Source organism: Epinephelus fuscoguttatus, linkage group LG7, assembly GCF_011397635.1.
Source record: "Epinephelus fuscoguttatus linkage group LG7, E.fuscoguttatus.final_Chr_v1".
NCBI classification, from domain to species: Eukaryota; Metazoa; Chordata; class Actinopteri; order Perciformes; family Serranidae; genus Epinephelus; species Epinephelus fuscoguttatus.
In genome coordinates this window covers 17,165,672-17,191,499 of record NC_064758.1, presented here as the reverse complement: position 1 = coordinate 17,191,499, position 25,828 = coordinate 17,165,672, and the positions used below count along the sequence as shown (strand labels likewise).

The 25,828-nt window shown below is 40.0% G+C and overlaps 1 protein-coding gene across 2 annotated transcripts in view; it reads left to right on the top strand.

Annotated features, from left to right (window-relative positions):
• Positions 1-22,354, top strand: part of sema3bl (sema domain, immunoglobulin domain (Ig), short basic domain, secreted, (semaphorin) 3bl) — a 75,831-nt gene extending 53,477 nt beyond the window's left edge. Inside the window, exons 5-16 of one of the 2 annotated variants that reach the window (XM_049580620.1) lie at positions 771-861; positions 3,183-3,299; positions 4,425-4,567; positions 6,309-6,423; positions 6,611-6,680; positions 7,356-7,500; positions 12,076-12,307; positions 12,447-12,538; positions 12,833-12,874; positions 13,000-13,225; positions 16,724-16,851; positions 18,327-22,354. In XM_049580620.1, the coding sequence (XP_049436577.1) occupies positions 771-861; positions 3,183-3,299; positions 4,425-4,567; positions 6,309-6,423; positions 6,611-6,680; positions 7,356-7,500; positions 12,076-12,307; positions 12,447-12,538; positions 12,833-12,874; positions 13,000-13,225; positions 16,724-16,851; positions 18,327-18,839 (1,914 nt within the window). In that variant the 3' untranslated portion in view covers positions 18,840-22,354. Of the gene's footprint in view, positions 1-770; positions 862-3,182; positions 3,300-4,424; positions 4,568-6,308; positions 6,424-6,610; positions 6,681-7,355; positions 7,501-12,075; positions 12,308-12,446; positions 12,539-12,832; positions 12,875-12,999; positions 13,226-16,720; positions 16,852-18,326 lie in introns of both variants that reach the window. The other variant, XM_049580619.1, reaches the window with a different exon arrangement.
• Positions 22,355-25,828: the final 3,474 nt, after the last annotated feature.

Sequence of the window (25,828 nt, the reverse complement as noted above, 5' to 3'; positions counted from 1 at the left end):
CCGACATCATTGGCGTCTGTGTAAGAGACTAGTCCCTGGTAGGCTCGTTTAGTAATGCATTCATGATTTTGACAACTCAGGGTTTTTTTTTGTTTTTTTCCAACAGTCTTTTATTTGTGCCGCTGAAAACATAAATTACATCACCTCCTGTGCAGCAGAATATATTTTACAGGACAAAAAAAAAAACTTACCAGACACCAGGCGCTCCACATCACAAATAAGAATGCTTTCATGGACATGGTATTGGTTCTGTCAAGTTGGCAAGACAGAGTGGAAACATTTTCACATGTAAATGTCATGGATTATGACTTTATATATTTATTTGGTCAGTTACTGCTCTGTATGTGTTGAGTGAGTTTTATGATCCCAAGGGTCATGAAACCTGTTGTCATATGAACTGTCAGAATTATTTTTCTATTGATAAAGTTGGATTTTATGTGCAGTCTTTATTTGATAACAGTCGTACGTAATTTGTTTTCCTTTGTTACCCTGCTGGCTCTGTAATATACAGTTCAACTCTCAAGGTCGATCTCAACTGGGAACCATGTGGGAAATTTTTTTCTGAACTCTGGCAACTACACTGATCCTGCATTTCCTGGTTTCTCAGACAGCGTCTTAGTTCTCAGACAGACACGGAGTTCAGTGCAAGGACAGATAAATCTGAAACACAGGCTGAGAGTCAAAACAGCTAGTTTTGATACATTCTTTCTTACAGAGCATATGCTGGAATTAATGACTTAAAATCTTTCATGTGTCCCTTTCTTCTGCAGCATGTGTTCACCATGGACCCTACAAATGTGGAGAATGGACGAGGGAAGGTTCCACATGATCCCAGCTTTCCCTTCGCTAGCACCTTCAGTGGTATGTCCCGTGTTGTTTTGCCTATATTTCTAAACAATTTCCCAAGAGAACCAATTTCCATGGGTATTTTGGCCTACATTAAAAAACTGTTGCATGTTGTATCCCTCCTCCTTCGGAAGTACCCAAAAAATGCCCCAAAAGAGAAAGACAAACACTAAGGATATCCGATCCAAAAAGGTGGGTATTCTGTCCCTATCCCATTGAAACAACTTTCACAAGCTGACCCGCTGTGACAAAGCTGTCAAATTAACACTGGCCTTTTTGTAGTGTGTTATTCTTAACCTTCAGAACAGCAACTAGGGAAACCTTTTTTGGCTCTGATACATTTACACACGCACACACTCTGGAGCTGTGCTGAGTCGGTTAAATAGTCCTGGGTGTTTCTCTATGAATGTCATTCAGTATTTAGTTTATGGAAATAATGCTGATTTATACCAGTGACAGACAATCCTGGGAGCCACTGAGGCAGGAAGTGTGTATGTGTGTGCAGGCCTCTATCCCACCTTCCTCTCTCTGCAGCTGGGTGCTTTAAGCATCAGAGTTTATTTCACAAAGCATCGTATTTGGCAGGAAATTGTTCAGTTATAGCCAAACACTCAGTAGTTTGGACCTCAGAGACATTCAGTGGATGCAACGATACAGAGCAGGACACACAAAGCTGTTGAAGAATGTCATTAGGCCTGCAGAAGTTTACTATAGAAGACTGACATATAAAAAGAGATTTTGAATTGCACAGTCTGGGAGAGGAAGGTGATTTGTTGTTGAAGGTTTGTTCACCTGCACTGGTTTAAATGTCACAACATGATGAAAGTGGAAAGAGCTGACTTTTGCAGATCTGTCGGCCTCCTCAAGGTCAGCAGGTGTTGTGTGAAATGACCAGTCAGCTGAAGTTTAAGCTCCTGTTACAGGACTGTCCTTGAGTCTGAATGTCACTCAAAAAGACATGTACCGACCAAGAAGAGACTGGAAATGACCGCAAAGAAACACAAAACAACTCTAAAGAGGCAGAAAAAGAGAGAACACATACCAATAAAGAAACACAAAATGACAAAAAGAGATGCAAAACATCTGCAAAGACACAAAGAGATTCATGACGACTACAAAAAGGGGCAAAACAATCACAAAAAGACACACAATGACCACAGATAGACACAGAATGTTGTTGTGTGCCTTGCCCCTATGTAGGAGAGGTGGTGGGACCTTCCGCACAGCTGTGCCCAGGGGACCACTGTCTCACAGTCCGCCCCTGCTGATAGAGTAGACCAAGTGTCGGCTGACAATAATACAGACACAGGCATACAAACCGGGCTTGACCAACATATTACAGCATAAGATGAGCAAATGAAGAAAGAGAGAAAAGGTGCCAAGAATGAAACTGTAAAAGATGTTGATGAAAGTCCTCTTCATCAGCTATCCTCCAGCCTAGTAATCTTTTCTCCTCCTCAATTTCAATATCTTCTCCCAAAATACACAAAGCTCAGCAGGCTCTGTCATCACCAATTACTGTATCTGCGTGTGCGTGTGTCATGTTTGCTTATGTCAACAAGAGTCGACTGTATTTATGTTTTTGCATGTTTGTAAGGTAAAGAGAGATGTGTGTGTTTCTAATACCGTTATTGCAGCCAAATGAGATTAGATAAGAATTGATACACAGCAATGAGATCACTTTCTGTAGCCAGATTGATTTTCTACATTGGTCACTATGCTGGGAAAAAATAAAAACAAACCTATCTTTAATAATTCTTCATTATCTGACCAGTGTTGTATGATTTCTGTCTCCAAGTTGCTGAGGTTCCCATCTTGTCTAATGACAGATAACTGTGACTGTTAGGGGGTTTTCCAAGGTTCATTTACTCAACATGGCACAGGACAGATATTATATCTACTTGCAGTAAATTCAGTTTTCTGAGTTGTTGAAATTTAGTCCATGCCTATGGTCTCAGTGGAGGATGTACTGTACGAAGTTTGTTTGAGTTTGGGTCTCAGATTACTCTCTCAGTGTGTTCTATATTGGATTTATTTGATCTCCTTTTTCCTTCCCTTCCTCATTCATCTGAACCGCAAGTTCTCATTCTGTCACCCACGATTTCCTTATTGTTCTTCTGTGCCAAACTTTTTATTTTCTCTTAATCTGTTTTCCTTTATTGCTGCCGTTTCTTTACATCTGCTTCTGTCCCTCTACTCTCCAATCCCTTCCACTTATTTCACTCTTACCTTCTTTTGTCTTTGCTGCTGTTTGTTATATGTACTGTATGTCCCTACCTTACTCTTTAAACTAATTCTCCATCTCCCTCCACCTCTGTCCCTGCCTCTCTCTGCAGGTGGGGAGCTGTACACAGGACTGACTGCAGACTTCCTGGGTAGAGACTCTGTGATCTTCAGGAGTATGGGAGGTCGCTCCATCATGAGGACAGAAACTGACCAGAAACTTCTCCATGGTAAAGTTTTGTTGTTTTATCAACCTGGTACATTCAATACAGAAATGAGGAAATATAAAGCAAACATTAATTTCCATATTAGGAGGATGCCTTGGAGTGTATTATTCTAATACTCATTTAGGTTCATGTCACCAGTTAAAGTTATACAAAATGTAATTGAACACTTGCCAGCCAACCAGATATTGGTGTTTTAGAGCCATAGTATGGTACTTAATTAATGTAATTATCCACTTACATTCTGAGTGTATTTTGTGTGAGAGTGGACTTAACTCTAAATATAAGATAACAACTGCCATGTGTAAGATATACATATTAAAATATAATTAATGAATTCATTTTGGGACACTGGTATTACCATGAAAAACAAATTACTGCTATGTTGCATTTAATTTTGCAGGAAATCTTCTGGACTGACTTACAGCACAAAACAAAACTAAAACTTTCAAAGTTTCTTTGACAAAAGAAGAAAAATTACTCATGTCAAATTGCTTGTTTTTACTTACTTACTGTAAGTGCACATCAAGTAGTGCAATGCAGAGAGGTGTTATTGTTTTAGGTGTAGAAAGCAACAGATTCAATAGCAAGGACATTGGTTTTGTTTCAACATTTTGTGGGGATACATATCAAGTTGGAGATCTGCCCCTTCCCCAAGAAATTTTGAGCCTCAAAAACATCATTTCATGTATTCTAATAAATCTCCCTGCATCAATTTATGGCAGAAATGTCATGTACTTCCTGCTTCAGCCGTGCATAGTTGATTCATCTTCTTTCTGTTTTATGGCTCATTGCAACCATTGCTTTTAAGTGTTGCATACTTACACCACCTACATTATTGGAGGTATTGTTGTGTGTATGAGTGGCGTTCCAGCAGTTTGTCAAAACAAAACTCCTCTGCTGCTTTCATATTTATATTGGGATAGACAAATGCACATGTTCTCAATATTGAGGGTGACATGTCCTCATCGCCCCAAATAAATCTACACGTATAGTTGTTGCAAATGTTATACATTTTAGCAGCAAGATGGGCTCTGCTGCTATGAGGACTACTTACCATTGTGATGTTCTGCTTTGTTTTCTTTAAAACCTGTCATACATGTCTCTCCATCCTTAAATCTTCCTCTGCAGACCCTAAGTTCATTGCTGCCCACCTAATCCCTGACAACGATGACAGAGACAACGATAAAGTGTATTTCTTTTTCACTGAGAAGGCCACGGAGGCAGGGGACAGGGAGGGAGCCATACACACACGTATCGGACGAGTGTGTGCGGTGAGATACTTTATTAACTCTTCATGAGTACACATTTACTTTGAGACACAGTACATGATGTTTCTGTTAAAGCTGCAACATGCAACTGATATCTAGTCACACAGAGACTTTTATGTGCCAAGGATTGTGAGAGGCTAAGGTCATCTCTCACTGAGTCTCATGCTGTCACTCTATTCCCATGGAAGTGAATTTTGTCAGAGGTTCTCAAAGCATTAAAAAATTTCATCTGAAGAACTCCAGATGCACACAGAAGGATTGAGAGATTATCTGTTGGCAGGTGGGGAAGAGTGAAGCCAGATGGTCAGGTGAGCTACAGTGAGACATCTGCAGTCGTCTTTCACTTGAGGAAGAGGCTGTGATCTGGGAGAGTCTGAGAATCCTATTGGGCGTTCTTGTTTTTTGGAGGATCTGTCATGGCCTAAATTTTGAGTCAATACCAGGCCTCTCACTCTGATTCACACTCCCATTGAAGTCCACTGTAAAAGGGGTTATATGAGAACACAAGTACAGAGAAAGGCTAAGCTGGAGAGAGACAGTAATTTGATTTATGGTCACATACAAATGTCTGCAGGATTAACTTCCCAGGACAGGAGATAATGGTTTTATGGGTTTATTCTGCTATTGTGACAGTTCCAAACCCTCTTGTGGAAAAGACAAATGTCTTTTGGAGCAGTCAAATATTTACATTTCCTCTAAGGACTGTGAAGGCATCATGTTATTCGGAATCATACAAATTCTTTCTCCTTCCAAAACCCACACAGCTGTCAAATTGGCCAACTGTGATCTCCATCTGCTCTGCAATCTCACTCACATTCTATCACGCATTGATTTGTCTTAGAAAACCATATGTGTTATGAGCGCGTCATAGTATGCATAGAAGAATACACGCAAATTATACACACCTACTCGCTTGTTCGACTGTGCCAGAAAAGTTTGCACAAACTTCTCAGACAGAATCCCACCTAAACCTTCGAATTATAACTTTCTTTGTCATCCTCATCTTCCTCTCCCTCACTCCTCTTTCTCTCCATCTGTGTCTCTTTGTCTCCCTACACACACATGTTATAGTATTTCTTCTCCAGCCCTCCTTCTCTCCCTCAGGCGATTCTGAATAGTTGTCATCACTTCCCCCGTGGTGCTTCTTGCCAAGAAGCCAATTATCACCGCTGGTCCTCATCTCTCTCTGTCACACACACACACAAAGACACATTCTTACACACACGCATGCATAGACACACACATGCACCATGCACACTGTCATACATATATGCATAAAAAATTATTCAGTTTTGATAAAATGGGATGATGAAGGACACACACACACACACATGCATCCAGTAACTATTGTGAGTCCCTACATATTTGTTCTCTGCAAAGGACACCACATTGTCCTTTTTTCCAACTGAATTTAGGAGTGATGTTCCCTTACTGCTTGTTTCAGCAGGCGTTTTGCCTTCGGTCTGGTCTTCAACAGCGGAATATATGATTGGCAGGATGGAGTTCATGTGACAGACATGAAACCTCTGGAATGTCCTTGTTTTTTTAATTTAAGTTCATAATCCTGCTCCATTGTCCTAAAATTGGGGATCTTACACTGTCTCACCCACTGCAAACACCCCTTAAAGCTGCTTTAACCCAAGTGTTTCAGTCCCATTCCAGTGTGCTGGAGGACAATGAAATGACTATTTGGAAATGAATGTGTAGCTGTGTTTCATAGATTGTGTGTCCTGTTTTCCACCAGAATGATGTTGGAGGCCAGAGAGTGCTGGTGAACAAGTGGAGCACCTTCATCAAAGCCAGACTGGTCTGCTCTGTACCAGGGCCCCACGGCATCGACACACACTTTAACCAACTGGGTGAGATACACACAAACCTTTTTTAACAAGGTTACATATTTGAACCTGAACACATAAAGCAGCATTTCACCTACAAATGCATATGGACACTGTGCAGAAAACACCTTTTCTCTTCAACATATAAAAGGCACAAGAGCATTTATGCACACAGACATACTCACTTGCACTGTCTTCTTATACAAAACAGAGGATGTTTTCCTGCTGAGGACCAAGGATGAGAGGAACCCAGATGTCTATGCAATCTTCAGCACCATTAGGTGAATTACCATGAAGCATCACACATCAACTACTCTGCCTTACTTTATCAGAATTTAATCTATCTTAGATTTTCTCGAATAAAAAGAGAGGAATTTTATTGTGAAGTTGTGTTTTTTCTTCATTTAAAGGCAGTGCATGACATAAAGTTTCCTACCACTGGGAAGTCAAAATGAGTGTCTTGCCTAATAGAGTTGCTAAAGCCTACGTAATTGAATTTATGTGATTTGGGATGTTGCAATATCCCATGGTGGTCAAATGACAGCATTAGAGGCTTCTCCACTGCCACATACTTAGCAACCTAACATCATCCAGTGGTATGGTGCTGCAGTGATGTAGTTGTGTATTCTAAGATGTGTCAGTACATAATGACATCACTGTTAACTGTGGCTATGGGTGCACCAGATCACACCCATTAGTAATGCTGGCTGTTCAGCCTGGTTTGTTAACACAAGTGATGATAGCTGATTTTGTGTCTTCAGTTACTTGAAACTAATAATGTTTTTATTGCTGTTAGACTTTAAAACCTTTATGGATCCAAGTAATTAAATATAGACACTGGTGACTTCATTATTGCCCTCATTTTCAACCACTCAACAAGTTTGTCTTTCTTGCAAATGTAACTGAATCTGTTTGTGAAGATTTTCAACTGTATATCTCCGGTCTCTCCTCCACAGTAATGTGTTCCAGGGTTTTGCCGTGTGTGTTTACCGTATGACTGACATCAGAGAAGCCTTTAACGGACCCTTCGCTCATAAAGAGGGTCAGGACTACCAGTGGGGGGCCTATGAGGGCAGGGTCCCTTATCCAAGACCAGGCGTGGTGAGTGATTGTTACACAGTACATTACCTCTAACCCTAAATTTACTTAAAGTAAATTGCACTTACCATAACCACACAATTTCCCATAATACTTGCCACTGCTTGGCAACACTATAAGGAAACATAAGATGTACCCTTATTAAGGTAGGTTTTATTGCAGGGGTGCCATATTAGAATGCAATAGTTGTAGCTAGGTGTACCTACACTATCATGCCAGTACTTAAAATCACTTCAGAATCAGTTTAAAATTGGTGGAGCATCCCTTTTTGTCATTGTGGTGACCTCACTGGGAAAAAATCTGTATTATTTCTTGTAACGTGAGAAGAAATCCAGTGGCTTGAACTCATTCATTTTTCTACAGTGATAATGTGAATGTGCTGTGTTTTTCCCAAAATATATTTAGCTAGTGACACCACTGTGTATAAATGCAATCCTTATGAGAAGTTGCTCAGGCTTACTGTCTAAGCTACAATAGAGCAGGAAAAAAAAGAATTGCAAGGTGATAAAAACATTAAAAATGAGGCGAAGAAAGTTTCCATATCAGTAAAGTAAACTACTGTATGCGGTAGTGCAGCTGTGGTGACTGTACACAGTGCAGAGCCTTCTCCTGGTTTACATCCTGACTCTCAGCAGAGCTCTGTCATGTTCTCTCAACCACATCACTGTAATTCAGACTTGTTACACACATAAACACACGTGTGTTAGGCAACACACATACACGCGCTCACGTCGCCCGTGTAATTCCACCTCATTACCAGAGTGCAGGCGAGCGTATGGAGGCAGAAGGAATATGAATAATGTGAGAACAGAGCAGACACCTCTGTGGTTTCACTCCGCTGACTCTCTGATTAACAGGAATGTCTTGGCCCAAAACTGAGAGTATAGACGAAAGAGAGAAAGAAAGAGAGGAAAGGAGGAAATAGAGGAAGAGAGGAAACAGGGAGAAAGATGACGATGCAAGGCAGGCTGATGAAGAAGCACAGATGGGAAGGAGAGAAGAGTGAGAAGATAGAGGCATATCAGTCGATTCTTGCTTCTTTTCGATTGAAATATTCATCAAAACTCATTTGATGAAAAATGTCTTGCTGTCCTACATAGATGTTTAGCTGGAGTTAAAATATTCACTCTATTCATCTGTAAAGCTGTTACAATGACCTAGATTTTTCTGTCTCACTCGCACCAGACAGAACATTTACGTCCTTTTCATTTTCCTGGATTTAAACATCGTACTATGTAATATCCATCATCTCTCCTTACTCACCTGTCAAATCTCACCCAGGAATGGAAAATAAAAGTTCAGTTAATATGAGAGAGATTTGGTGGATTCATGCTCCCATGATATTTATTTTGGATCAAACTTTCATTGCACATTGTTTCAATTTGTGACAGAACTCATTCTGTAATAGAGGAAATGATGGGATAGTCTGGATTGCGGATTTAACAGAGTTTTAATGGTAATCCTACCTGGACTGAGATATGTAATATATTTCTCTGCCTGCCTCTTTCATCCACATGGACATCTAATCATAAAGGCCCCTTGATTGACGGTTCAATATCAGGCTTTTGGGTTGCTACCAGAATGGCATTATTTTTTGGTGATCCATACAGTTTTAAATTTACCTGGGTGTTTCTCTTGGATTGGTTTCTGACATGAAAACCACTTTTGTAGCCTGTTTTAAATCAATAGTATTATAACATGCTGTCACATTTAAAATTAGAGCATCATCTGCATATTTTCTGCACCCTGTCTGCCCTGACAGTTAAGATTGGTTTTAAAGTGTCATACTTTACAAGATTATTGTTTAGGGCTTTTCGCCTTTATTACAGGAGCTAGCGAGTGACAGGAAAGGGGAATAAGAACAGGGATGACAAAGGGCCGCAGACTGGAACTGAACCCGTGCTGCTCCCAGCCTGGGATCAGCAGTTTGTTGTGCATCAAAATGGGTGATCAGCAGATGTATCAGAATGATAAGTGCAGTAAGCATCTTGTATTTGTTAATGTTGTTTGTCAGCTTGTTACTGGCAGTGGCTGACACAGCATTAGTAGTTGTGAAACGTACATAATATCTGCTACACTGTCACAGTGTGTTCACACTGGTCAAGTTTAAATCTAAAAAACAAACAAACAAAAACTTCAAAAATCTGCTCTGTGCTGGAGGTTTCAGTTTCCTTTGCTGGTGCTCTGTCGAAGTCCGTTCCCCCGTCGATATGTCTTTACTGCATTAGACAGCAATTGACTTTTGAATTTATGACATACCTAATCTAGCTTGCCTAGATAGGTCGGAGCTCAGATTTTAAGGTTGTACACAGATATCACCTCCTTTAGTAGAGGAATGTGAAAACACTTTTCTAGAGGCAAACTTTGCACTGATTACAGACAAGTTCAAACATTTTAGGGGACAACAAAACAAAGACATGTTTAAATGGAGGGGGACTTTAGCAATCTTTTCTCCTTTACCCGATTTAGTCAGAACACATTTCAGACCAATTCAGGGACTGTCAACTACCTACTTTGAATTGAGATAGAATATGGGATATCAGGATGGTTCTTAATTAAAAACAGGCTCTTGCTAACTTATTTATGTGAGCTAAGGTTGATACAGAATTGAGGAAAGTAATTTTCCAGGATTTGTACCTCAACTAATCTCACTCCCCTCTGCTGGGTCCTTTTGTTATAATTGAGCAATTTCCCAAATACAATACAAAAAGGCTGACACAATGCACACTGTGCTTAACACACGTACACGCAAACACACTGGCTGTACATGGTAATAATGGGTGTGAATAGAAGTCTGCCAAATATGCTCACCTCTTCTCTCTCTCATTAATCCTCACTTGGCTCTCAGTTTGAGATTGAAAGCAGTCGACTCGCTGCAGCAAAGTTCGGATGAGTTTGACAAAAGGTTTTGGAGCTGTTCCAGTTTAGGTTTTGCGTGCTGTGCAAACAGAGGAGTGGTTTAGTTAGCAGCTGACATATCAAGGATCTGCATTAGGAGCTGCACAACTATGAACCGTGTGGAAATCTTATATAAATTCATGTTGAAAACATAGTCCCTTCAGTTCCAAAAGGAAATTAAAATATACAGTAATGTTGATTTGTTTTGTGTGTAAAAATAACAATTACATTGATTTTAGCAGAGTTTACCCACAGATTAAGTAAAGTGTGTTTGGAACCCATTTTGAATTATGCACAAACCCTTCTTCTTGTAAAACCTCATAACTCGTGCATTTTTCCAGAAGCATTTGTAGTTAGTAAGTTGCAGAATTGAGTTTCGATTTTCTTACACATTCCTTACCTGCTACCATATACAGTGATTGATGCCATTTAGTAAATCATACTCACAGGAATTATACATCAATGGTTTGTGCAGATTTAAGTCCCTGCACAGTTCAGATCTGCCCTCTGAAATTGAATCCAGACCATGACAGGGCTATTGTGTGGATCACTTACTGTTGTGATAAGCAGGAGTTACAATATATCTACCATATGGAAGTATAGTCTGGAATAGCAACATCAGGTAATGAGATTTATACAAATACCAAGTGGTCAGATGACTAACTGCTCTCTAAAGAATCCCGACTGTGCAAGAGACTTGAGCTCAGTTAAATTTCGCCTCAGCTTCAATTTACATTTGTCAGATTATGACTTTGACATATGCTTTCATTTTAGTCAGTAACTGCTGCAGTGATATTTCTCTTTACTGATGGGGCTTCTCTTATCTGCATCTCTGTCATCCCAGCCTTCATCAAATGATCACTTGTCAGTTTGTTTGCTTCTCAGGCTCTCAGGTAATTTCAAAGGATTTCAAAGTTTGAGGGAAATTATCATTCACCACAGAGCAGCTAATCTTGCAGCTCCTTAGTTTATTTCAAAGTCACACTCTTAACTTTATTTTTCTTTATTTGTGTTCTTTGGCCAAATAAGGCCAGATTGGAATCTTGTGAATCCAGACAGAAGCTCTGTGAAGACAAAGTCCGCCTCTGTTTTTCAGTTGCTGCGGTCACCAATCTTAAATGCGCAAAACTGCAAAACGTTGGCTTCTTTGCAAAGGCCACATGGTTCGCATACATGCTTTCACTTGGACCGTGTTCAACCCTCCTAATTATCTGAGTAATACATATCTGAGCCAAGTGCCAGCACATTCTTTTTCTCATTACTACAATGACACAAATGGAAGGAGTTTAAACTAACAACAAACTCTGCTTCTATAGAGCTGCTTCCAAACACATAACTTTACAACTGTGGTTTTGAACTTTCATCCAACATTTTCAGGCACAATAAAACTGCTAATGAGGGTTCTTTGAGAAGACTTTAAAACCATAATTAGGCTACAATTCTTCTGGAAATCACACCTCCAGTGGTGGTAAATGGTGGGAATGTAGAGTCGTGCTGGAAAAATGCCAGAATTTTGCTTTCTCTTTCTGCCTATGTTTGTCTACCCCTGCCTCTAGCCATTCTTCCAGTGTAGCATCAGCAGTTAACCAGGCAAGGATTTTACTGAAATTGTTCTTTTTAGATAATCCATCTCCCCTTTCCTTTGTTTCTCCACATCTTTCTCCACATCCACCTCTCCAGTGCCCAAGTAAAATTACCAACCAGCCGGGCAGAGAGTTTGGCAGCACAAAAGACTTCCCTGATTCAGTGCTGCAGTTTGCACGCAGCCACCCGTTGATGTGGCGTCCGGTGTATCCTGCCCTTCGCCAACCTGTGCTTGTAAAGGCCAACATTCCTTACAAGCTGAAACAAATCGTGGTGGACCGGGTCGAGGCAGAGGATGGGCAATATGATGTCATGTTCATCGGCACAGGTAATACTAGTATGAATGTTAAATTGAGCCCTGTGGGGAAATTGGATTATTGTGGCAGAGAGGAATTTGCAATAACATGCAGACATTCTGTTCCTGTTCTTTGACCTTGTCACTTACAGTAGGTGTTTGTGTCTTTCAGACGTTGGCTCAGTATTGAAGGTCATTGCCCTGCACACTGGAAACAGCCTGGAGACAGAGGAGGTCACACTGGAGGAGCTACAAGTCTTCAAAGTAAGATTTACTCCCTCAGGTGTCTTTTTCTTCCCCAGTCATTGTTTTTTAGGCCATATTGAAGAAGCGGCCGTTCATCATTATAAATAACATTTCTGTCCCTTCATCCCTCTTTGAAGTTGACAGATAAGGGACCACATATATGTCTTCAAAGAAAACCTGTTTAAACCTTATCACATTTTTTCCCTTCTCTATCTAAAAGAATAATTCTGCTCTGCAACTTGTCACCTTTCTACCTGTAAGCCTTTTCACACATTGTGAAATAAATCAGGTCAATTCTTTTTATTATTCCAGGTGCCAACTCCAGTTACATCAATGGACATATCTGTGAAAAGGGTACGTTAATGTGGCTGTAATTACAAACCTCATTCTCACAAACTTTAATTTTCACTTATATTAACCAACTGTTTGAGCAACATTTTACCTCATGCTCTTCTCTCTCCTCTCATGATTTCAAACAGCAAGCCCTGTACGTGGGATCGCCAGCAGGTGTTGCGCAGGTGAAGCTGCATCGCTGTGAGACATATGGGAAAGCCTGTGCTGAGTGCTGCTTGGCCAGAGACCCCTACTGTGCCTGGGATGGATCCCTCTGTGCGCGGTACGTGCCAAACAGCAAACGGCGTTACCGCAGACAGGACATCAGGCATGGCAACCCTGTGCTGCAGTGTGTGGATCAGAACTTGAATGGTAAGAGCAACGACCTACTTAAAACCTTCATTTGAGTCCTCTTTGTCCATTACGCAGGACGATTTCCTGGTTAGGTGACTTCCTGGACAGCACCCGGCCAAGTGATAATTCCTCATAAAACCACAACTTTTTTTTTTTTAAACATTAGTTTTTGTGCGTTTTAAAACAGACAAGATATAACAATATAATTAGTGAGCTTAAGAGTTGCTGATTGGCAATCTTGTTACTAGTAGACAGAGCCAGGCTAGCCATTTCCCCCTTCTTCCAGTCTTTATGCTAAGCTCAGCTAAGCATCTGCTAACTGTAGCTTTATATTAACCAAATATACTGTATGACAGTGGTAGCAATCTTCTCATCTAAGAAAGTGAATGAGCATATTTCCCAAAATACTGAACCATACCTTTAACATTATAGAACAATGTAAAGATACAAGTGGTCAAACTGTTTCTGAGGGTGGTTGTTGTATTGCTGGAAGATTTAGGTTAGGATTCTCCATCTGCTTTACCATTTAGAAATGGGAAATAAAATTGAGAAATGAAAAGGGAAGCTTATTATGACCATAAATAGGAGATTCAAGTAAACAAATATTTGCCATAGTACATGACACTCCCCCTAGACTACTATATCACAACTGTTGCACAGTTTTTCATAGGTTTTAACAATTGCTTATTGTTCTGGTTTTTGCTCATGTTCTAAATATTATTTTATCTGTCAGCAAAGTTTTACAAAATCTTCCCAGGACACTGTGGGTGAGCATTACTTCTTGTATGGTCTAGACCAAGGCAGTCTTCTCTCAAACTCTAAACTATTTAGCTGTGGATAGGAATAAGTGCCGGTGAGACCCCACTGTTGTGTATACTGTCTGTGCGTCTGTAAACACCTGAGGTCCAGGGAAGGATGCTGCTGGACATGTGCCAACCTGTGTTTGAATGAGGATTGTTTGTACAGTATGTGTTAGTGTCTGTAAGGGTCACTGTAAGTGTCCATGCCTCTTTCTCAGGATGAAAGACAAAGAGTGTTTATGTGAGAAGTTAGATTTGTACGAGTCTAGCAGTTTATCCAAGCTGTGTGAGACAGATGTTGTACAGTATATTAGACAGAAAATACATGTTAACTCCTCAGCAACACATGTCTGTTTACACACCACACATTCAGAACACAACCTTACTCATTTCACACCAGATTGTACATGTTGTTGGGCTTTGTAAGACATTTCGATTTTTGCCATCATTGATCTTTAAGAACCTCATTAAGAGGATGAGAAGACCAAACGAAAGATATGGTCTGTGTGCGTGTGTGTGTGTGTGTGTGTGTGTGTGTGTGTGTGTGTGTGTGTGTGTGCGTGTGTGTGTGTGTGTGTGTGTGTGTGTGGTCCTCACAAGTGACCAAAAAAACAGTGGTTCCCACAACTGTGACAGAGAGTATGTATGCAAGCATGTGTGACAGAGAGCGAGAGCTGAAAGATTGACAAGCTCAAACTTAGGTTATCTAAAGTCATCGGCGATCATATGAAAAAGATAAAGTAAAGATAAAGTAGATGAAAGTAAAGATAAAGTAGATGTGGGTGTGAGGGCAAGAAACAGTGTGAAGACAATAAAAGGAGAAAAAGGAGGCTGTAGAGAGGGAGAAGAAAGGATGTGTTGTGGATGTGTGTTTGCTCACCTGAGTGTAGGTATGGTGCTGAGTTGATAAATATACCTCCCTTAAGGCCTTTGGATGAACCCCTGTTCTGCAAGGTCTCTTTGTGCCAAGGTGTCAAGTTGTTGTTAAGTAGAACTCCCAGAGGCATGTGTTTTCATTACTAAGACTGAAATATCATCTTAACTTCGGACGTTTGTTATTTGTCAGTGATTTCTCAATGTGTGCTTACATGACGTGAACTTTTACAAAGTACATGCAAAGATACTGCTTATTGTACTAACTCTGTCTTCAAATCACCATATATGAGGCTGACATCATTTGTATTTTCTGAGGTTTGCAGCTCAAATTGCATTTTTTCTTGTGTACAGTAGGTAATGATCGGACTTGTCTGACATAGCTTGAAAAATAAGCTTATTTGACTTCTTGCCAGGAGTTAGATGAAAAGACTGATACCATGTCATGTCATGTCTGTACACTTAATATGAAGGTAAAGCCAGCAGCCATTTAGCGTAGCATAGCAGAAATAGGATAGTAATAGGATAGTAATAGGATGGCCTGGCACTGTCTAATGGTAGAAATATCTGCCTTCCAGCACCTTTTAAGACTGGCTAATTAGCCCATTATTTGTTTCTTGTTTAATCCATATAAAACCCAAAGTGTTAAGACAAGTTACAGTTGTATGTATGTATGTATATATATATATATATATATATATATATATATATATATATATATATATATATATATAAATATATTTTACAGGCCAAAAGTTTGGACACACCCTCTCATTCAATGCGTTTTCTTTATTTTCATGACTATTTACATTGTAGATTCTCACTGAAGGCATCAAAACTATGAATGAACACATGTGGAGTTATGTACTTAACAAAAAAAGGTGAAATAACTGAAAACATGTTTTATATTCTAGTTTCTTCAAAATAGCCACCCTTTGCTCTGATTACTGCTTTGCACACTCTTGGCATTCTCTCCATGAGCTTCAAGAGGTAGTCACCTGAAATGGTTTCCACTTCACAGGTGTGCCTTATCAGGGTTAATTAGTGGAATTTCTTGCTTTATCAATGAGGTTGGGACCATCAGTTGTGTTGTGCAGAAGTCAGGTTAATACACAGCCAACAGCCCTATTGGACAACTGTTAAAATTCATATTATGGCAAGAACCAATCAGTACATAACTCCACATGTGTTCATTCATAGTTTTGATGCCTTCAGTGAGAATCTACAATGTAAATAGTCATGAAAATAAAGAAAACGCATTGAATGAGAAGGTGTGTCCAAACTTTTGGCCTGTACTGTATATATATATATATATACACACACACACACACACACACACACACACACACATATATATGTCTTGGCTTGGAGCAGTGACATCCTGGTAGGTGTATTTTGTTACCTTTGGACAGAGCCTGGCTAGCTGTTTCCATCTGTTTCCAGTCTTTATGCCAAGCTAAGATTTCTGTTACTGAATCTTCAATGAACTGAGATTGGTATTGATCTTCCTATCCAACTCTTGGCAAGAAAGCAAATAGGTTTATGTCCTGAAATTTTAAACAACTCATTGATATTGTTTTGTCAGATACCTGATTTGACTGGCTATTACCTTCAGTTTTGTTGACAGTGTCTTCACTGCTTGAGTCAGTTAGATGTGTGGAATTGTCTCACATACACATGGCTTAATGTGTTGCTCAAGAGGACTTCAGTTTACTTGGCAAATGCTTTTATACTGTATATTTGACGCACAAAGTAGGTGTCTGTAGAGGGTATTTAGTCCTTTACTAGACTGACAATTCAATCATTTTACAATCTTTCAAATGATCTCTCTCTCAACCAGAAGACCTTGATGTGACAGAAGACAGGGTTGTGTACGGGACCGAGAACAACAGCACCTTCCTCGAGTGTGTTCCTCGCTCTCCACAAGCTACTGTAACCTGGCTGGTCCAACGTGATGACCGCAAGGAAGAGGTAAGATAAGTGTAGCTATCAGAACAAAATCATGATTGTAATGATGAAATGCCAACCTGTGCTATATGATAGGAGGGAGGTGGGGAAGCTTTGGGAGACAAATGACAGGATGAATGAAACTTCTGGCCGGCAGTGGCCAAAGTAACGGCCTTTAACTGCCTTTAAAAGTGAGATTTGTACGTGAATTTGGCACACGGTTGTAACATTTGACAGCCATTTGGCATGTGATTTCATTTAGGCAGTTATATTTCAAAGGAAAATGCACAACCACTCTTTCTCTTGGATAAACAGTGAATTCAAACCTTGACCACATGCCACTGAAAGCTGAAGTGTCACTCACTGTCTACTTGCCACTGAGACTTAAACACAGCATTACAAAGTTCTTTTAAAACTACGTAGAAAATTATGTCACACTGCGTTTGCCCACACCCACAGTAATCATTCATTTGTTCAAGGGTATGTTTCTCCAAGCTTAATCAAGTGTCTCGGTCAGCCATGAGAGTATTAAGGCATTACCACCCCTCTCCATTTCCTTGCAAATAAACATTTGGCTGCCACTCCAGCTGACAAGGCTGCCATGTTTGTGTTGGCACAGAGGGATAGAATCTGAAGAGGGGAAGGAAAGAGGTAAATAGAGAAAAGAGAAGTATAAATGAATAGAGGAGAGACTTGGGCTGAAGCTACATAAGGAAAGAAAGAGAGAGTGAGAGAAAGAGTGAAAACTAACAGTGACTGGATTTCATGCAGCATTCTTGCTCTTGCAATTCAAGCTGAGAAAACAGTACAATGAGTCCCATTCGCCCTCTTTCTTTTCTCATGCTGTGAAGTGGATTACATGCTAGTTGCCCAGTCATTCCTGATTTCTTTTTTATAGCTTGTTTGCAGCTGCCAGATGAATAGACTGAAAGCAACACATTGAAAGCACAGTTGTCACAGGGATTTCTCTAACAAAGATGTCTACCATCATAAGAATTTCAAAGATGAAGATGCTTTAGTCCCATAAAATCTAGTAGCTTTAGACTCTATCTTTTGCCCTGCTGTCTTGTTTATTCATTTAAATCTTTACATTTATGTCAAAAGGCTTTGAAACTTTTATATACACTAAAACGTAAATATCTTGCACAGGCAAATATTTGTGACATCCACAGATTCATGGTGAAAGCATCACAGTACAATTGATTTTATTTGAATTTTAAAAATAACAAACTTTGCTCCCAACTTTGCATGCAAAGCGTAACAGATCTAGAATCCATGCTGCTGTAAGGTCCGAAATATATTTGCTTCTCAAATGTTTCTTTTGCACCTCATTGCAGCGATGTGATTACATAATTGCAATAAAATCTCAAACAAAACTGTGCTGATTTTTCAGTAAAATTCAAGTGAATATCTGTGATTCTTTAGTATGTTAACAGTATGTTGTTTTCTCTTGCATATAATTTGTAAATAGGAACATATTCTTCCTCTGCCTCACTCAGGTAAAGCTGGATGACCGCGTGATGTCCACTGAGCAGGGCCTCCTGTTTCGTCGTCTCTTCCGCCAGGACGAAGGCATGTACATCTGCCGCTCCCGAGAGCATGGCTTCACGCAGACCCTGGCCCGCCTCACCCTCGAAGTCCTTCAGGGGGAGACTGTGGACGAGCTCATGGCACGCGACAATGCTGGCCTCTCTGACTCGTTCAAAGACCGCTCCACAGGAAGCTACAGGGCCTGGATGCCTTGTAGCGCATACAGCAGGGGAGGCTCATCAAGCCAAATTGGTCAGTCCCGTACATGGTTCAAGGATATCATGCAGCTGATTGGGCCGTCAAACCTGCCACACGTGGAGGAGTACTGCGAGAGGATGTGGTGCAATGACAAGCTGAGGAGGAAACACAAGAGCATGCTGGAAAAATACCGCCAAGCACAGGACAGTGCCAGAAAGGCACGTAGCAAGAGCTCTGGAGAACGTAACCGGACGCCGAGGGACCTCAGCGCTTTGGAGGAGTAACAGCGAGAAAGTGAGCAGGGGGAAAGGAAGAGAAAAGGGACAAAGATTGCAGTACAGGACAAGATGAACTGGGCAGCAAAAAGGGTCAGGACCAGAATCAGTTCCTAATAGTTGAAACTTTGACGCTTGGGTTTGTAAGAATGGGGTAGATCAGAACAGAGCATCTGCTTTGGCCATTAAACCTAACAGAATGGATTTTGAGAAATCAGTGTATGTGTAGGTCAGGTGCTAGGGGTTGGTTCTGGACATGGCCCAAAAAACACAGAAGTGTTCGGTTGTCTGTAAAGACGGCACAAAAAAAGACTGCTACTGAACTGAAAAGACTGTTGCTAAAAAGAGGAGACTAAACACTTTGAGGATGCTTTTTAAAAATCTTGATTAACAAGGACTCCTCCTGCTCCCACACTTGTATACTTTTACGGTTAAAAATGCCCGACACTGCTTCCATTTCATCAAGTCATATAAAACCTTTACAAACCTCAGACTTAAAGAAGGTATGTGTGCCTGTGGACTGACTCTGTAATGAACAGTTTGGGTTGGCTTTTGGCAAATTGGAGCTTCAAAAGAGAGGAACATCACATTTACATACTTTGCATCATTGGACTACAAAATAGCAGGTTTGTCAAGTGTAGCTCACATCATTTACTTTCACTGGATTCATCTTCTTCTCACTTGATATTTAATGGTCCAAGTTTCTTGCCTTGCTCTGCACTTAGCTTTTTTTTTTTAAAAAAAAATGAAATATTCATGCATGACTTCAGCTCAAAACATAACTGAGTTTGCAGTGTATTTATAGGAGGCATATGCAACTAATTCACCCAGGCTTAGAGACTTACCATGTCTGATCTTGCCACTGTACGTACACACACACACACACACACACACACACACACACACACACACACACACACACACACACGCTTAAATAAACTGAAATCCCACTCACCCATAATACTGAATGCATAAGCTCAACTAGCCCAAACTGGAAGCTACCATGGGACGACTGTTGATGGTTCAACAGATTAAAGGCACATTGCTTTATTTTTACTGCTGTGGGTTGAACTTTCCATTAAACACCAGCTACAGATCAACATTCCCCCCTCACTGACCCTTGAAGGGATCTTTCAAAGCGGCTTAATGTCTTGTGTTTCATGTTCTTGGGCACATACTGTAAAGAAGAACCCTTTAGCAGATCCGGATCACAAATTTGTTTGTGGATACACAAATCATTTTTCAATCTTTTGTTAAATTTGCAATATATGATATTCACTTTGGACATTATAAGCAAGCATGAAGGTGGCTAAAATGAGATGGTGATGGCTAGCAGTGCAGTTCTAACAACAGTGCTGAAAGAGTTAACAGTGATAATGGGGGTTAGATTACAATCACCGGGTGACCTGTGGGGGAACTGGAGGGTAGGTGTTTCACTTTACTGCCATTTTGCCACTGTGAGTTGAGGGCGGAGTTATTAGGGGTGCTAACAGTGCTAACAATGGCAACAGGGCTGAATGAGCTAACAGTTGAGCACCGATATGAACAAGTTCGAAGAAAAGGGGGGCTGGAGGGACTCACATGCATATGCAGCTGGATCGGTACCACAACAAAGAACAGAGAAACCCAGATCACAACACACACAGAGGGAGTGTGCCTTCATTATCTGCTCAGGATGCCATTTCTCCACTGTATCTTTGCATGGTAAACAAGTGTTTGCTGCTATGTTCTGAATGTCGTATATTGTGCGTTCGGCAATGCATAATAGGGCATTTGGCCTCTGTAGTTTTTTGCTGTGCATTTAGTAGTCAAAAACCATCCATTAAAAAGAGAAATTACATAACCTGACCTCTTCGACATAGCCTCACCTCACACTAAACTCATTTTCCCACAGTTCCTCTATGTGCTGTCGCTCTCTACTGACAATAGAGGGAACCATAGAAGGGGTCAGCTGTAATGGCCGACTCCTCCTATGCTTTCTGCTTTGTAAACACCAGTTTTAAGACGGTTCATGGTTTGAACACATGATAATCCACATTGTATTGTCTTCAAGGTTTGTTGTTAAAATATAACTTTTATGGAAAATGAATCCAAAAAAGGTTTTCCTTCCACAGATGACAGCTGGAAAAGAGAACAGAGGGTTGAACTGATTAATGGGACAGAAAAACACAGATAAAGAGACAGGGCAGATTAATAAAAGACTGGCCTTGAATGGGGTGAGATGTGAGCTTTGTAAGCTTAAGTCAAATTTGGCTTCGGAAAGAAATGAAGAGTGGAGGTCAGGGAAAGCAGGCGGCAGGCGAGGAGAACGAATGCCAAGCTTCAGTTTCAGTGAGGTCAGTGTGGATGTGCATGACAGAGCTTCAGTAATATAAGCTATCAACAATAATCAAACTGAAGCAGTGGGAAAATGTAAATACAATTGTGTAAAATGATTTTCTTATTGAAAGGAGTTTTAAGAGTTTCTCTAAACCATATTATCCATATGTAATAATTAACTTACATTAATGAAGGCTTTTGAGATGCTACTCCAGCAACCTCCTATGGCGCCACCATGGAGGTCCAGGGGAGAGCTGTGCATATGATGGGTTACATGTAGTGCACAAAATAAACAGTAAAAGACGTGCTTATAATGTGTCCATAGCTAATAATTGCCAGATGAAATACTTTTACTTATTTCTTGAATCTTGCACCTTTCATCTTTGCCCCTGCACATGTCTGTATATGCCAGATATCCAGGCTGATATTACTTATTTTTGAAGTGTGATAAATTAAATGTTGATCAGGGGGTGAAATCTTCAGTTTCCAATTATGAACTGTACAAAAGTGACCCATACTTATTGGATTCATTTGAAGACAGCTACACACATGTAGTCACAATCAGCTGTTCACAAATTGCCTTTTGTTGCCAAAGAACTGAGGACCTCCAATATGGCTGCCAGAAGGTGAAACCCCTGTGACATGCGTACATACGGAAGATGGTATCGATACTGTGGGAGCCCTCTCGTTGTTTAAAATTAGCCAGGAAACAACATTAACACCAGTGACCTTTTTGTAACCTTAATGGCGTGTGAATGACCTCTGAGAGGGGAAAGAAAAAGAGAGGAGGAGTAAAGGTGGAGAGAGGAAAGGAGACATTAAAAGAATGAGGTACTATGAGCATCTTGTGAAGTCTGTATTTACAGTTTATTAAAAAAAGAAAATCCTAATCCCTATTAATTAAAACCATTTTCTCTACAGTTCATTAGTATGAAATGAGTATTCCAGTTTGTACAGCACACTTAAGCACACATTTTACTTTGGCAAGGTTTATTTTCTCGGTTTGAGGACTGTGAGACTGGCTATTAGACTCCACTTATAGTGTTTTCTTTAACAATATTGCTCCTGATGTGTATCTAAATGGAAGGAAAATGATAGAGTGACGGGAAGGTGGTGTGATGACACAAAGAGACAGTTTACTAGGCAGGGTAAAACTTAATATATCTAGAAAATAACCCTCCTCAAAAGTTACTTTTCTCAAAAATGGTCACCTGATTTTATATTTTAGTTTTGTCATATTTTTGTGAACAGCTAAAAAGTTACTTTGTCTGGACTGAAGTTTTTGTTGTTGCTGTGGTGGTATCACTCTGCATGACCCTGCATTACTGTCATCAGAAAATATGAAATAAGATATAACTTTTGTAAATATGATTGTAAACTTACAGTGTGTAAAACTGTCTGAATATACAACTTTCCATTTTACGGCATCTGTCATAATGGAACTACCAAAATAAATGCAGACACCTTTTTCCCAGGACAATGTTTTAAGACTTAAAATGACACAAAAAGTAGTACTTCAGGATGATATTGGTAATTTATGCATTTTTGCAAATATGTAACTTTTAGTCGCTGACAAAAATGTGGCATAACTGAATAAATGTTAGTTATTTGTGCATGTGCAAAACACACATTGTAAAGCCTTCAAATGCATTTCAGTTGTTGTACTGTTGCACAAAGTTTGTAGTAGTATCGCATCTCACTTTTATATAGTGTTAAGATGTCTGCTCTTTAGCTAGTTCAGTGCAGTTTGTCAGTTCTTCACTTTTATCTAAAACACATGTTGAATTTGCATCAGTCCTGCTTTAATGTCCAACTGTAGTGTTTTACAGTATTTATAAAAGAAAACCTGATGGGTTTATAATAAGACAAAGACTCAAACATTCATCAGTGTGATCAATGCATTGTGATTACTTTTGTAAAACTGAGACACGGTCTCGCTCCAGTCACACACTACACCAGGTGATTAGCTGCTCCTTCTGATTGGAGGTGCACTGATTCATAAAAGCCTGCACATGCTCTGACCACCACAACTACTTTATATCAAGCAGACAAAGAGGTTCAGACTGTGGAAGTCGACACTGCAGTAAACAGTCAAGACATCTATCTACTCAGGATCTTGGCACTCACGAGCTTGGAAGGTCAGCAGTCCAACAAGCACACATAGCCATCATGAATTTGCAGAGTTCAGCAAGCAAGCACGGTTTCCCTGAACATTCAGACATCAACACTCCCAATGTAGAATTTAGGCTATAAGTGTAAAAGGAGCTTCCGATTAACAATGAACATTAACTTTGTGACCTGTCCCTTTATTGTACTGTAAAACTGTGCTGGTTGTGGGGCCTCTGACAGAGCCTAATTTAAAGCATATTTATGTTTTATTTAAGTGTCTTTCTACCATGCATGCTATGTACTTGTATGCTATTTAACAGCATTAAAAGTGGATTTTCTAACATAAAGGAGGTGATCTGAGTCTGTGTTTTGAAGAATTTGACTTAGTCTGGGGGGGAGGGGGGAGTCTATTTGGTGTTTTGGCAGGACATGACCAAGGGCCCAGGTGACATAAACAGAGACAAACAGCTGTGTCCTGAAATGAGCCACTTTTGTAAACTATAGCTTTTACTGCACTGAAGCCAAGACATGCTCTGTTTAATACTGAATCAACAACATGCAGACTGCACACCTGCAGCAAGGCTGTTTGGCATGGCAGAGTTAAAGAGACTGGCTTTATATCCCATGTCTGCTTTCATTTATTATTTCAATTTGTGTGTGTGTTTTCTGTCTTTCTCAAAATGCAAGGGCCAAAATGCTCTTGGCTGAAAAGCTTGATGAAAAAAAGCAAATTTCTTTGGCTTTTAAAGGTTATTTTAATGTTAAGGCTTGGGTAAGGATTGCTCTCAGGGTAACCCTACATGCTAGGTTTAGGGTAACCCAATCTGCCGGCAATGGCGGTCCCCATACTGTATGTAAAACAACAAAATGTGTATCAGCGCAAAAGTTCTTGTACTTCTGCTCTGTGTGCGCACACACTCTCAAAAGTATTATTAGCAGTGCTAGCCCATTACGTTACCCAGTTACTGCGTCTGGCCATGCATGTGATTGGAGGGTAATTGGGCAGTAAACATCTGTGGAAATGTGCAGTAACAATGGCTGCTTGTCGCTTCAGCAAACAGACCATCTCATAAAAACCAAACCTGCAACCGAACCCACTAAACGACTTCACACCCTGACAATTACCACGGCCCAATAAGCACACGCACAAATGTACACAATGAATGAACACACATGCTTTGCACACACAGATGTGCGTGCATAAAGACCCACAAACACACACACGGCCCTGTAAAAACTTAAGAGTGCCAATTCTGATGTCAGTCTCGGCTGTATAAAAGGAATTAAAGCAGCCCGGTGTTTATGTTGTCCCACGGTGTGGGTCCACCCTAAGGTTACAAAAGAAACCAATTGAGTCTGGATACAGTGAGGGGAAACAACTTATTTTAACTTTAAAGTTATATTCTAAAGTAAGACTTTATGGGGCAAAGTCTACTTTCTCACTGCATTTCAAACAGTTGAAACAAGTTGAATTACACTGGAAATGAAATTGAAATTATCACACATGGTGAAGAAGTTCTCACTTTTAAAGAATGAGGATTTATTAAGGCTACTGATGAATCAACAAAAACACACAAACTATGAAACTAATGAAAGGTTAAACATTTTCAGTGCATCATGAGGTCAATTGTTGCTTTTTTTCCCAAATTAAAACATTATGGACACATTTTGTCTAAAAATGTACAGCAACCCATGACAGCAAGTGATATATTTTATTGACTTATTCTTTTTTTTTTATCTACTTTTTGAGTTAGAACAGCTTTAAAGAAGTGTGATTTTTTTTTCCTGGTTGCATAGCTGGCAGCCAGTGGAGACAGGTGTTGGCTGATTAGACTGCTCAACTCTATGTTTTTGGGGTTTTTTTTTTTTTTTGGCATTGTATTCTTCCTAGCTTCCTCTTGGATGCATGCATCTTATCTTCTGGCACCTGGTCACTAAAGCACCAACCTGGCCTGCACAGCTAAACTGTGTTAACTCGGGGTAATGGAGGGTTGGCACCTGGCGACTGCAAAGATGGCATCTCTATCAGCGGTAACTGCCATATAAGTCCAGTACAAAGCAGTGGCATTGAGTTATAGCCAGTGGGAGAAATGCACCAACATGCACTACAACAAACCAGGGAAACTCACGTTACAACTCACACAGAGGATGTGTAATTTCATTCTCTGCTCAGGATGCCATTACTCCACTATAGCTTTGCATAGCAAATAGTTTGCTGGTATATTCATTCTCTGAATGCCTCATACTGAACCACAAAAGACAACAAAGACAGTGAAGTATCCTCAAAACACTACTCACCTGACCAAATATCCAGGCTTAAACAGCATCTGACTAAAATCACTTCTTTTTTTTTTCATTTCATTTAACCTTAATTTAACCAGATAAAAGACCCATTGAGATCAAGACCTCTTTCACAAGGGTGACCTGGCCAAGAAAGGCAGCAGCACATGTCATAATAAATACTACAAATGTAAAGACAGATAAAAAAGATACAAATATAGAAATCTAAACAATATGACAAATAAAGTGCAGGAGTTATGGTTTCAGTAACAGCTTAAGAACAAAAGCAC